This window comes from Narcine bancroftii, chromosome 5 (genome assembly GCF_036971445.1).
Source record: "Narcine bancroftii isolate sNarBan1 chromosome 5, sNarBan1.hap1, whole genome shotgun sequence".
NCBI lineage: Eukaryota > Metazoa > Chordata > Chondrichthyes > Torpediniformes > Narcinidae > Narcine > Narcine bancroftii.
In genome coordinates this window covers 78,675,084-78,688,357 of record NC_091473.1, presented here as the reverse complement: position 1 = coordinate 78,688,357, position 13,274 = coordinate 78,675,084, and the positions used below count along the sequence as shown (strand labels likewise).

The 13,274-nt window shown below is 37.6% G+C and overlaps 1 protein-coding gene across 1 annotated transcript in view; it reads left to right on the top strand.

Moving 5' to 3' along the window:
- Window positions 1–13,274, top strand: part of LOC138765302 (adhesion G protein-coupled receptor D2) — a 326,991-nt gene that overhangs the window by 37,423 nt on the left and 276,294 nt on the right. Inside the window, exons 8-16 of the mRNA XM_069942347.1 lie at window positions 689–794; window positions 2,656–2,806; window positions 3,383–3,438; window positions 4,865–4,991; window positions 6,014–6,117; window positions 6,313–6,415; window positions 8,491–8,644; window positions 11,651–11,784; window positions 13,083–13,198. Of these exons, the coding sequence (XP_069798448.1) occupies window positions 689–794; window positions 2,656–2,806; window positions 3,383–3,438; window positions 4,865–4,991; window positions 6,014–6,117; window positions 6,313–6,415; window positions 8,491–8,644; window positions 11,651–11,784; window positions 13,083–13,198 (1,051 nt within the window). The remainder of the gene's footprint in view (window positions 1–688; window positions 795–2,655; window positions 2,807–3,382; window positions 3,439–4,864; window positions 4,992–6,013; window positions 6,118–6,312; window positions 6,416–8,490; window positions 8,645–11,650; window positions 11,785–13,082; window positions 13,199–13,274) is intronic.

Below are 13,274 nucleotides of genomic sequence, written 5' to 3'. Positions count from 1 at the left end.
CAGCTATGTCGGTGTCGGAAATCGGCCACTCATTTGCAATCTGGCCATTGTGTAATTCCAGATCTAATAATGTGGGTATTCCCTACTTCAAGGCAACAAATGCTATCCAGTGATGTGCACATGTGGAAGAAATCATGACTTTAATCAAGTAGACGCCATGACAGAAGGGGGTGAGGGAGTAACTCATACAAAGTTGTTGGAATGTGTTGAGGATGCATCCTTACCTGTTTCCTGCTTTTCAATCTGTCTTGTAACCATACTGTGTGAGAGGGAGTACATATCTTGTAGGAATGATTGAAAACTTGTTTGTTTCGGGTTATAAAAGCTTGTTCTCTGCCTGATATGGGCAGAGTCTCTGTTGTGGATTCTCCAAGGTTAACCTTGTCAATAAACTCTTCTGAAACGATCTTCTGGGCTGTGTTTTCTCTTTAAATATTTATAGAGTCCCGAAGAAATCGGCGACAGCACACCCCATGTGTGAATCATGCAACGTTGAGAAAGTTATGATCAGTAGGTCATCTTTGGATATATTGAACAATAGCTAGCTTCTTCTATATTCCAGTTGATTTTGTGGTGCTGTTGTACTGAGTTATCAGAATCAAAAATAATTGTTATCCAAATATATTGTTTCAATTATTGTGTGTTACTGTTAGGTGAAATGCAGTGTTTCTTTGAATTTTTTTTTTAGGGTACAATGAATTGATGTTTATACATGCTTACTACCGTAGTGTAGAACATCATTTGGCTCCTAACAACTTGGACTCTGTATTAGTAGCTGGGAGGACAGTCAAAAGGTAGGGTTATGCTTGTCAATAATCCATAACATGTTTAGTCACATTTAATTAACACTCTTTGATATTTAAAATGTAAACAAAGTTAAAATATAAGCAGAAATGTACAGTGATTTTTTAAAAAATGTTAAATTTGTAGATATCAAGCTGCTGTGCCCTTGGGAAAGTATTTGAGACTTTTATTTAGTATATTCCCTCATGCAATTCCCACTAGAGGCCAATAAAATGTCAAAAAATAACTCTCACAGCTTTCCAGATTCTGCTTCAAAATGTAACCTGTGTCCATGACACATCAACAACTTTTTTGGTTGTGACCTACTGCAACAAGCCTGAGTCATGCTTAAGGCGTTGCTATTGAACTCCTTGCACAATTTGGTTTGGTGTTCAGGATGAGGGTTGGAATATGTCAAGAGCCAAATCGGGTTTGGTGCTTCAGGGAAGTGGGGTGGTGTTGGCTGATCAGACATTGAGTGTGATATCTAGTTGGAGATGACTGCCTGATGGGTTTGGAGATCCTTGATGAATTGGAGGCATGAAAACATGTTGGAAAAATTCTGGCTTCGACAAAGTGATCCATGCATCAAACCTCAATTGGGGAAGGTGAGAGTTCTGGGATCAGCACTTGGGCAGCTTTGGTAGCTTGTTATCATCCAACAGTAATATTGGTGGGTGGGACAGCTGTTAACTTGATGGGAAGAAGGAGGTTGGTGGCCTAAAAGGAGATGAGATGAGCAATAAGTTTTACCTTGTGCAGTCCCAGCCAGAGTGACATTAAAAATAATCATCCCCTGGGAGTTTGAAAGAAAGTGTGCTAATTGCTCAACAGCATTCCAAATGGGTGGCACTGTTTGTCTCAGAAATGGTTGTTAACCCATTCTTAGCCAAAAAAAAATGGTTTTCAAGTCCATGGCACTGAAGACGAAATAGCAAACTACACGCCCATGAATTTAGATGTACACAATTGGTAAAGAAATCTTTGGATGTATTTCTATCCACAGCTAACAGACAAAATTCATTTACGGAACCAGGGGAACAAATATAGTTTTAATGGGTGATTGAGCCAAGAGAATTTTTCTGATCAGATCATCTGGTTTCTTGTATAGGAAAAAAAGAGGAACTCCTGGTGGCCTGATTGAAAAGTAAAACACTTCACATGGAATGATGTATTTGATGTCCACTGATGGAAATGATCTAAAGTTTGTTTTGCTCTGTGTACTGAACAGATGGTCTCTTATGCTTCATTTTGCAATAATTCAAGTTCTGCTATGTTAATGATTAACATGTTGCTAAGTGTGTTTGTAAAAATGTTATAATTTATTTACTCAACACTGCGTGAATTCGGTAATGGTGAGAATATGGAGCATCTTTTGATTTATTTGTAAATTTCCAAGTGGTTATTGCATTACATCTAACTTTGGTAGAACCGATTAGTTGCTAAATTAGTGACTTTAATAGTGAAGTAGTCAATTAATTAATTGAACCTTTAAAAATTTAGATATATAGTATGGTAATAGGCTCTTCTGGCCTACGAGCCCATGCCTTTCAAAAACCCCATTAACTTACAACCCCCATACTTTTGAAGGGTGGGAGGCAACTGGAGCACCTGAAGAAACCCACACAGACAGAACATACAAACTCCTTACAGCCAGCACCGGATTTGAAGCCAGGTCGCTGGTACTGTAATACCATTGTGCTAACTGCTACGTTAACTGTGCCACCCATGCTGTGCTGTGCTGTGATTGCAACAATATCACGAAATAACAATTAAATACAGACTAAATTGGGGTACAAGATGAAAATTTTTTTCTTCAATTACAAGTTGGGAACGCAGAGAGTTTCAAAGGTAAATCTCTTACTTTTGCAGTGAAAACAGCCGATACAATTTAATATATCATGATTCGAATCTGGAAGCAAGCCAGCTTCAGACAGCGGTCATCTCATCAACTGTACGTGATCCAGTCAGAGGAAGAAATATTCCCACTGCTGTTCAATACTCTCTGTCACATAGGACTGTGGTAAGCTGACTGAGAATGCTCTTTTAATTTATTATTACTTGATTTGAACTATATTATTAAAATTTACATTTCTGACAGATTAGAATAACCACACTCTTGCATTTATCCAAAACTTGGATAAATTCACTGGCATGTGCAATTGCCAGAGATGAAACAAGGTTGGTGGGAATGAAGAGCCAAGGGTATTGGCAGGGAATCATAGGGCACAGGCAGCCCCATTCCCATTCCTGCTCCCTTCCCACCCTCCAAGTATAGAAAGGGTGATGTTATGAACATGTTTGCGCAATCACAAAGCAGGCAATGAACAGAAGGAAGGTGGAAAAATGTTTTTTAATTGGGTGTCGAGCCGTGATCAGAAAATGTGAAACCTGAAATCTTTTCAACATGGCATTTTGAAATATTTATCTGAGAATTATAATCATCAGGTCAGTTCCTTTCATAGGACCCTAAGGGAAATAAACAGCAATCTGTTGAACACTCATGTTCAGACATTTTGAGATTGTTTAGTTTGAAAGATGGGTATAAAAGCTGGAACCCAATTTGACCAACTGCTTTCTTATGTTCTTTCACTTTAAGGCTGGATTTTCTAAATTTGCCACTGCAGCGTGTGTGTTTTGGAATTTTAGTCTTCAGTAAGTACCAAATATTTGTTCAGTCATTCTGTGCATGCATAACAAGGATAGACATGTTTTCTATCACTGCCCACTTCCTTCTCCATTAATTCTGTGCTTTGCAGTAGGTGATGAAACTTGTTCAATTTAATTCTGTCAACTATTAATGCTCTATTAAATATTTTTTAAAGTAGGGTAACATTGTGTCAGAACACAATGTTAATGGCAGTAGAGTTACAATGATCTAATGGATTTGCAATAGGCATTGAAAATGTTGGTTTGAGAATAAATTAGTTTTTCCTACTAAGTCTTTTCTTTGTGTTAACAAACAAGATAAAAAATACTTTCCAGTTAAACTGGATATTGAAGAGGAGGAACTGAGAGTGACTTAACTCTTTCCAGATTGGCATTTAGTCTGATCAATGTTAATGGGGTCACCAGTGCACCATTAACATTGATCAGACAACAATCACATTTTTATTCTCTCCCAATTCCCATCATCAATTTCCACCAGTTTCTAGGATGATTTCCAGTGGAAATTAACTTTGCAGTGTGCATGCATTTGGGATGCAGGAAAAAACTGAAGCACTTGAAAGAGCCAAATGCAACTGCTAGGAATTTTCAAGCTCAGCAAGGGCATGAGAGCTGCTGGCACCAGCACCACCACTGAATGCCCCTTTATTAATATAGCCTGTCATTTGTGCCCATTTACTCATGGCTGAATCATTTTCCATTGGGAAGAATATACATTAATGAGCTCCTTGATTTTTGTCACATCTTGGTTATGTTTTGGAGTCAGTGCTGTGCAATTGCTCAGCAAAAGGAGGTGTAAGGAGCTCCTTCCGTCCAATAGCCTAGAGGTCACCCTTGGGCAAGGTATAGTACCCATTTAGCCTTCCAATCAGGATCATGTGAAGCCATGGATTGCAGATGATGGATGGTTTTTAACAAGCAAATTCTACAAAATAGAATTTAGGTTGTAAAACTAAAAACGCTGGGCAGATGAATCTGCTGATCAATGACTGGGGATACCCGGTCAGAACACAATGGGCACTGCAACTGAAGAAGGCAACGGGAAACTATTTCAGTATTTTTTGCTTGTATAATCATGAACGCGATATCGACTACAGTCTCAGTTCAAAGCTGGAGCCTTCACTGAAGAAGAACATGGGAGCAAACAACTACAATTTTCAGGGTCAGAGATCATGATGGATGGAGAGACATGATCACCCACTCTGAACAGCAAGGCACCTGAATGAAGTTATGTTATTAGCTTTATAATATCTCATGACTGTGCATGAGATGGTTCATGAGCTCACCATTTAAAAAGTATTTGGGTAAGCACTTGCACTGTCAAAGCACAGAATGCGACGCATGAAGAGCTAATAAATGGATTTATACAAATTAATTGGCATTTTTATGATAATTTAAATGATATTTATTTCAGAGAGGGACATTATGCTGGATGGTCAAGACAAGGTTGTCAAGTGATCCAATTTGAGTCTGAAATCACTGTCTGCTTTTGCAGCCATACCACTAATTTTGCTGTGTTGATACAGTTCACAGAAATGCAGGTAGGTTTGAAATTAGGCAAGGCAAACATATTCCATTAAAAGACACAGTCCACAAGTGCAGATTTTTTTTTATTCTAATGATGCGTGGAAATCTGAATTGGACATTTTTTTTCTTCTCAGCCATAATGAAAAAGGTGTTGATCAGTCTGTATGACACATTGTGATTAAGAGATAAAGATTTACGTGTGATAAGACTGGTCAGGAAAGATTTTGTGCCATGGAAACAATGCAGAGCTTTGTGCATGTTATCAATTCCTGTTGAACATTTGCTATGCTGAACCAACCAAGCTATTTGGATAATCCAGCATAACTCCTGGACAACTATCGCAACTGTATCAATTGGGCATGTTTCAAACAATTTAAAAAAAATGTGTGTAACAATGTCTGAATGTCAAAAATGCAATTAAAAGTGAAAAGCAGTATTTCCCACATTAAATGAAGTTTGAACAAAGAATTTCAAAAAATTATGAATTCTACAAAAATGGATTAGGTTTTATTTTTGAGGTGTGATTTCCTTAAGTTCATTGGGTGTCCTGAAATCTTTCATGAAGCTAATCAGCATGAATGACTCATGTATTTTAAGTGATTCCAGATTATTAGTTACCTTTAATTTATTTTGAATTGTGCCACATTGTGCTCTTGCCTTAATTTGTGCATACCTTGGAATTATTGAGGATTCTCTGAAGGTTGATAGTATTTTAGGTTAAGCAAGCAAAGGGGCAAAGTGGGATATGGTTGGGTAATGATTTGGCAGAGGATGAAGCATGAGGGTCCTCAGGAAATTGGTGAGATGAAGGGCTATGCCTCCTTTCAATTGGTGCCTATACTCTCATTGACTGTGCAGTAAGGGGCATAATTGCGATAAAAGCACATGGGTGGTGAAGTAAATAACGTGCTTCTGGATTTATCTCTAAGTGTGAACAATGTGGAATATAAAACAACTCTAAACAGATGTCCACTGTATTGTATTTTATCAAATCAACAGTTTCTAGAACATTATATTATTCCAATGTTCTATACAGTGGGGCGTGGAGACAGAGACCATTTTAAACAAACTGACGTTTATCGGATCTGGAGCCTCTCTATGTGCCCTGGTGGTGACCTTGATTCTCTTCACTGTGTTAGAGTAAGTCTTTTACATTTTAGTGGGTATTTTAATGATTATTAACATTTAATATTTTAATAAGTGTTTGTTTTGTGGTATACTGTGGGAGTGTTTCCATTGCATGATATGAACCTAACCACAGTCTTCAGATTATTTTATTTTGGAAAGCAAAAAAAGTCAAATGTGTGTAACTTGTGTCTTTCATTCAATGTCCAGTATTCCCAAATCAGATCGAACTTCCATTCACAAAAACTTGTTTGTGGCTCTGATTGCAGCACAGGTGGTGTTGCTGAGCAGTGGATCAGCAACAGACAATAAGGTATGTTGAGCCTCTCATCTTGCTTGGCTGTTCAACACATTGTTGTGAGTCCAATGCATTTCCTATATCTGTGATTAAAAATAAATGTTAATTGAGCAGCATTGTTCGGCTGTTACTAGAGATAGGGTCCATTATGTAATATTACGCTTTGCAGCTCAGTACTTCTGAGAATATATGCCAAGGCTGAACAGTGTTTTTCAGGACTTACCTTGACACCAAGGGTAAATTTGGAGATCCTGACCAGCAATGTTCTGTTCAAAGCCATAATGCTGCTTTGCTCTGTTGATCAATTTGTCCTCAACCATGACACCTTAGATACTTACTATTTGTCATGTAATTTCAAGTTACCCTTCTGTTTTCAAAAGAAAAATATCTTGCTGTGAAGTTGTATGATATCCATGATTGAATAAAAATTATTCTAATAGGAGACTTATTTATTGTTATTGCAGCAATTAATCAAATAACAACTTCACTATTGGCATAGTGCATGTTCCAAAGCATTTAACACCCATCAAAGTACTCTTTTGAAATATAGTTATGGCTTTAATGGAGGAAATGCAGCAGCCAATTTATGCACACACTGTCATGATCAGCAATAAATTGATGATATGATAGCATCATTTTTTTTAAATGATGTCGGATGTTCTTTGAAATAGTGGCATGGGATCTTTCATGTTCAAATCTGTCAACAGGTAGAGCTCAATTTCATTTGGAAATATTTTTAAAATTAAAAAAATGTAGACACAACATGGTAACAGGCCCTTCTGGCCCATGAGCCCATGCTTACCAAATATATCATATTAACCTACAACCCCCTTATGTTTTTGAAGGGTGGGTTGAAACTGGAGCACCCAGAGGAAATCTGTGCAGATACAGAGAGCGTCAGATTTGAACCCCAGTCACTGCCACTGTAATAGGGGGGCACTAACCACTGGGCTAAACGTGTTACCTCTAATAGGACATTTTTTTAATAGGAAAGGTTGGGGTGGGGAGAATACCATTGGCTTTCCTCCCCTCATCGACTTTTTTTCCTGAAGATCCAAGCAATGTTGAGGAAGGAACGTTGGGTTGTTAAGGAGCTATGGATTGGGTCCTCCACTAATCTGATGGAAGAGCTGATGATTTTTTTGAGTGAGTTCAGTTGGAGAGCACTACGGTGATTAGCAGTGGAATTATACAGTTGGGCCGGACATCATCAGCTGAAGTTTGTTCAGTCCACATTGACATAGAATGGAAGCATTTCTTACCTTAACCTTTCCGGCTCGAGACACGAAGGCAAATTCTATTCTCTAATTCTTTACTTGTGGGAAATAAATTAAATGATGTATAAATCCAAAGATTGAACTGCGGAACTTTCTAGTCCATATCACATATTTGCCCATAAGCCAAAGGCCAATAAAGTTTCACATAGAGAGAGAGAGAGAGAGAGTTGGTATTGCCCATGCAATGACCTTTATGAGCAAGGCAAGTTGCATTTATCAGCAAAAATGAATACAATGACAGAGCCAAAATTCAACTGAATCATGACAGGAGAATTTGTAAAATTACATTTTTAAGAAGTCATTTTCATTTCTTTTATCTTCTCACACTGGCTTTGTTTCTCTCCATTTATGTACCTGTTTGATTATTGGTAGAGATACTGCTGTTCTATACTGCTGATTATGAGTCTTTTATCTAAATCGTTAAAGACATCCAGTTGCTGATCTAGTTTTTGAATCCTTGGCTCCTCAATAGTGTGCAATTTTGATGATTATTTGACACAACTTGCTCTGCAAAAATCCAAAGAAGCATGTGAACACATATGAGCCTGTTGATGGCCAGTACCATTTCTTTGTCATTCACTTTTATTCAATTTCAGAGCTTGGCCTAATTTTTTAATCCTAATTATACTGCTCAGTTTGGATTATTATGAGACCCAAATCAAAATTTCTAATAATCAATTCCTCAAGATCAGTTTGTCATGCTGTGATACTGAAGTTTTTATTAACTTATTGAACTTAAAAATCAGTTTTAATTTATGTTGCATAAAATTATCATGAATACTTTAAGAAGTAATTTGTTGCATTTTTTTGTAGACTGCCTGCACAGCTGTTACTGCTCTTCTGCATTTGTTCTTTATGGCTGCTTTTGCTTGGATGATGGTGGAGGGGCTTCTTCTCTGGAGTAAAGTCGTTACTGTCAATTTGAGTGAGGAACGAAGAATGAAATATTACTATCTGATTGGATGGGGTATACTCCTACTCATACAAATATAGTTTACCAACCAGGGCTGTTTATACTGCACTCTGATTGTAACACCCAGTCCTATATGTCAACAAGTTGAAGTAAATGATACTGTTTTACAAATGACTAACTTATGGAAAATATGAATTGTGTTTTCCAGTTGATCGGCTTATTTCAAATTATAGAATATGTTTAGCTTCAACTTTAACTTAATATAGACAATCATTAAAATTTGAAAGCATTCAAGAGGAACTAAAAAAATGAGGAAAGAAGTTATTTTTCCATACATTATCTATATCTAGAGTAAAATTGTATTAAATATATGAAAAATAATATTTTGTTCATAATTTTGAAGAGTTTCTAATGGTAGTATTGCATAGTGAATTGAGAGAATATGCACTTTCTAACCCTTTTGTTTATCAGAACAGGTTCAATGCAACTCGAGTAACCAAGTCTTGCACTAGAAGTGAAGTCATGATAAAATTCTTGGTCATTAACTATATTGCATCAGTACAGCTATATTTGCTGAAGGTTGTCTTGTGTCTTGTGTAGATGTTTGTGTTGATAGGATAGCTATAAATATCAATTATAAGAAAACCAGCATAGGTTTTACTCAGTCACAGGCTTCTAGAGAACAGGCTGGGAGAGAAAATATAAGGTTTTAGGCTAACAAACTTTCCAGATGGATCAATTGTCACTTCTGCCCAACAGAGCCCCCAGGCTCCAGAATCCTTGATGTTTTTTGGACTGCAATGTCAGGAAAATCAGTGAAAAAATTAACATAATTACTGCCTGTGTGGTCGTTCACACTGGCTGCCTTTTTAGACTGCACGTACCTGAGTGCAACAGTTCCGGTGGTGCAGTAGAATGAATGACTGACAACGAATTTTTCTGATATGATTTACACTGCAGGCTTCCTCCAAAAAGTTGTAGGGGTCCTGCAGGATAAATCGCGAGGCAGGAATTGATTGAAAATTCCTGCACATTCCTTTTTAGACTGCCCGTGTAGTGACAAAATTCCTTGATTGTGCTGTTACATGGCTGCAGTCTAAAATCTATACTTGACGCCTTCCTTGATATCTTTAACACAGTAGTGCTAACTGACTACTGATCTAGTCAATGAGCTGGCAAAAGGCAGTCCATTCATAAATCTGTTTCCCCGCCTAAACACAGCTGATTGAGTCTACTACCTTTTGAGACATGAACGAATTGTCAAAAGCTATAGTAAGCATTCAGTTACTTTAAGGGTGCTAGCCCAGTCCCAGTTTGACTTTGTTTCTGTCCAGAAGTTTCACGCACCATTGTTAACTTTAATGACTTAACATTAGTATGAAACTAGCCATTTGCAAGAGTTAATTAAAGACCAGAAATTAAGCAGGCAGAGAATGGATGTTGATGTGTACTGGGAGCCACCCTTCCAGACTTCTGTTAATTTCTGTAAACAAGGGTATCTCTTCTTATGAATTATACATGAGAGTAAATGATTGATGTCAAAGAATGTTATCAAATTTGTATGCAGGAAAATGCCTTAAATATTGTAGCTTCTGAATGAGTTCTGTGAATGAGATCCACTGGTATTAGTGAGGTGACCTGGTCACTAAATACTGCTCATTCCTGCTGGTGTGGCTCGAATAAATTCTGTGTGTGTTGTACTGTGTGGTTTGGTTGTACTTTTTGTGCCTTGACAGAAGTGCGGCTATCACACTTGTACTTGTGAGCCTTGGCAATCTGGCCTGTGAATCCCAAGTAACTGAAGTGTTTAGTTTTGCCTCATTGGATGGGCTGGTTTGAATTTAGTTCATTGTAAAATTTGAATTTGAAATTCTTCATGTGTTTCTCATTGATGAATCAACTTTCAGGAAGAAAAGCACAGTTTTAGTTCAGCTCCATGAAAATGAGTTAATGGGGAGGATTGACTTGGCCTTTTCACAGGCAAGATAATGATTGCAACCCCAGATTCATTCATTGAATTTTTTAATGTTGGCATTGTTTTCGGTTGACAATTTTTTTGTTCATGATGAATACTTTTGGAAATGTCAAATCTATTGTTAAATTACAATTAAACATATAAAAAGTTAAATTTATAAACTGAGTGCAGACTATTTTGACAGTACATAAAATACTTAATAGCTAGATGTGATGTAATATGAATGTGCTTACATTTAGTCCAGCAAACAAGAGAGTCCACAGAATCTTTTCAATAGGTCAAGTGAGTCTTGAACTAGAGGACACAGGGTGAGAAAGGAGAAATTTGAGGGAGAACTGACATTAAAGTTTTTCACATTGAGGATGATGGAGCAAGAGGAAGCTGCCAGAGGAGGTGGGAAAGGCAAATATAATTACAGAACTTCAAAGGCATTTGGATAGGTACTTTGATGGGAAAGATGTAGTTGCGTGTAGGCAAACATGATTAGGGTAGATAGGCATCATGGTTGGCATGGATGAAGTGGGACAAAAGGACCTGCTTATGTGTTGTTCAATCTATGAAATGTGACCAATTCCAAGGTCCTAAAACTCCTTCAGGAAAACGAATGAACAATGCAATAGACTTAATATAGAATATATGAGTAGGAAATTTGGACACAGACTTGTATGAAATCTTTGATAAAGATAACTTGGATGTGATTTAAACTAAGTAAATACTCAAAGTGCCAGAGAAACTCAGCAGATCCTGTAGCCTCCATAGGAACCAACGTTTCAGGCTTGAGCTCTTTGTCAAGACCCGAAAAGTTGGTTATATACTTTTGCCTTCTATGGATGCTTTGGGACCTTTTGAGTTTCCCCAGAACTTTTGTGTATTACCTACATCACAGCATTAGCAGACCTTCTTGTTTTATTCTGATTAGATCTATTATTTTTAATTTAAATTAAGATGTGTTCAATAATATCTTGGCAAGGTACAGAAATTTTGACCATTTGGCCATATAATTACAGTGTGTCACTTGTACCTTGTGTCAATGCATTTTTTCAGCTAACCATTATTTCACATGATCATTTGCATTTTGATTTTAGGTATTCCGGTTCTAATAGTTACCATCACACTGGCAACAGCGCATGACAAGTACATTGCCGATGGGCACTGCTGGTTGAATGTCCAGAATGGAGTTATTTGGGCCTTTGTTGGGCCAGTAATCTTCATTATTATGGTAAGTGTGATAAAGTTTCCATTAGTCTCTTCAAATTTAGTGTAGAGCACTTTATCAAGCTAAATTTGAGGAACTGCATACCATATTCTGCCTGGGTAGCCTGTATGAGCAAGGAATGTTCCAATTTCAGGTAACTACCCTCCCCCATCTGCCACATTCTATTCCTTTACCTGATCCTACACTTGCTTTACTCTCACACACCCTCATCCCTAGTCCCATGGTCACTTCTCCAACTTGCTTCTTCCCCTTCCTATCTCTCTATCTCTCATATCTTCAGTTCTCCATTAACTTCTTGTCCCATCTCATGACTCCTTTTTTGTGCTTATTATGAACCCTTCCCATCCTGATTTTTAAAAAAAAAAAGATCCCGACCTGAAACATTAACTGTCCATTTCTCTCCCTGGATGTTGCCTGGGCTGTTGAGTCCCACCAGGTTCACCAGTTCTTGTGTTTTTCTTGGTTGTATTTTTGGATTATCAAAGGAGTGAACTTGGTGTTCTAGAAAACAAACGCCTCACAGCTACAAAAATACAAGTTATCTGGTCACCTGTTGTGGAACCTATTGTGTCAAATTGGCAGACTTTAAAACAAAATTCAATTGTGACTATGTATTTCATTGTCTTTGAGGCACTTTGAAGAGTCTGCTACAAAAATCCTCACTTTCTTCGGTTCAAAGTGTATCAGATAATGATTCACCTCAGCTTTGCCTTCTACAGAGAGTTACCTTGAGGCTTGGTACTCAAAAGCAAAGCAGCACGTACATGGACATCTGAAAACTTTCCCCTGATGTGTGGCATGATACATATTGACCAGTAACCAGTAGATGGTGCATGCAATCTGATTTTGACAACACTTGTTGCATCCTGCTATTTCTAGTTACTTGAGGGTATTGCATTGATGGGCTGCTGGTATTTTGTATTTTATTATCAGCAAAGCTAAAGTATTGATGTGGATTTTGAGCTGTTCAATGGAGAAACGTTGGCTCCAATGCAAGGAATAATTGTATTCTCTGAACACAGCGTGGAACATCCTTTGAGGCATTAGGATTTGAGGACAGCTCCCTCAAACCCCAATGCATCTGAAGATGTAGCACTCTTTACGCACTATACTAAAGTCATATGCATAGATTCTGGATAAGGTAATGGATTCACAAAATTCAGATTCTTGTATAAAGGTGGGAATATCTGATTAATTTTGTAGTTCTTGGATCTCAGTTTTAAAAACTTACCCCCTGAATTACTTTTGGCTTAACATTTACTGATATTGTTACTTAATCAAACCAATTAATTTTTGTTCAGGTGAACATGTTTGTCCTTACCCGAGTTGTGCTGATCACCATGTCAACAGCCAAGCGGCGCACAGTCATGCTTGCTGTTAACAGCAGTCCAATGGAGCAAGCCTATGATCAGATAAGGTAAGAAGTGTTGTGCAGCTGACGGTCCTCTAGAGGGTGGCATTGAATTGTTTTGGTATTTCTTTTCAGAAGAAGC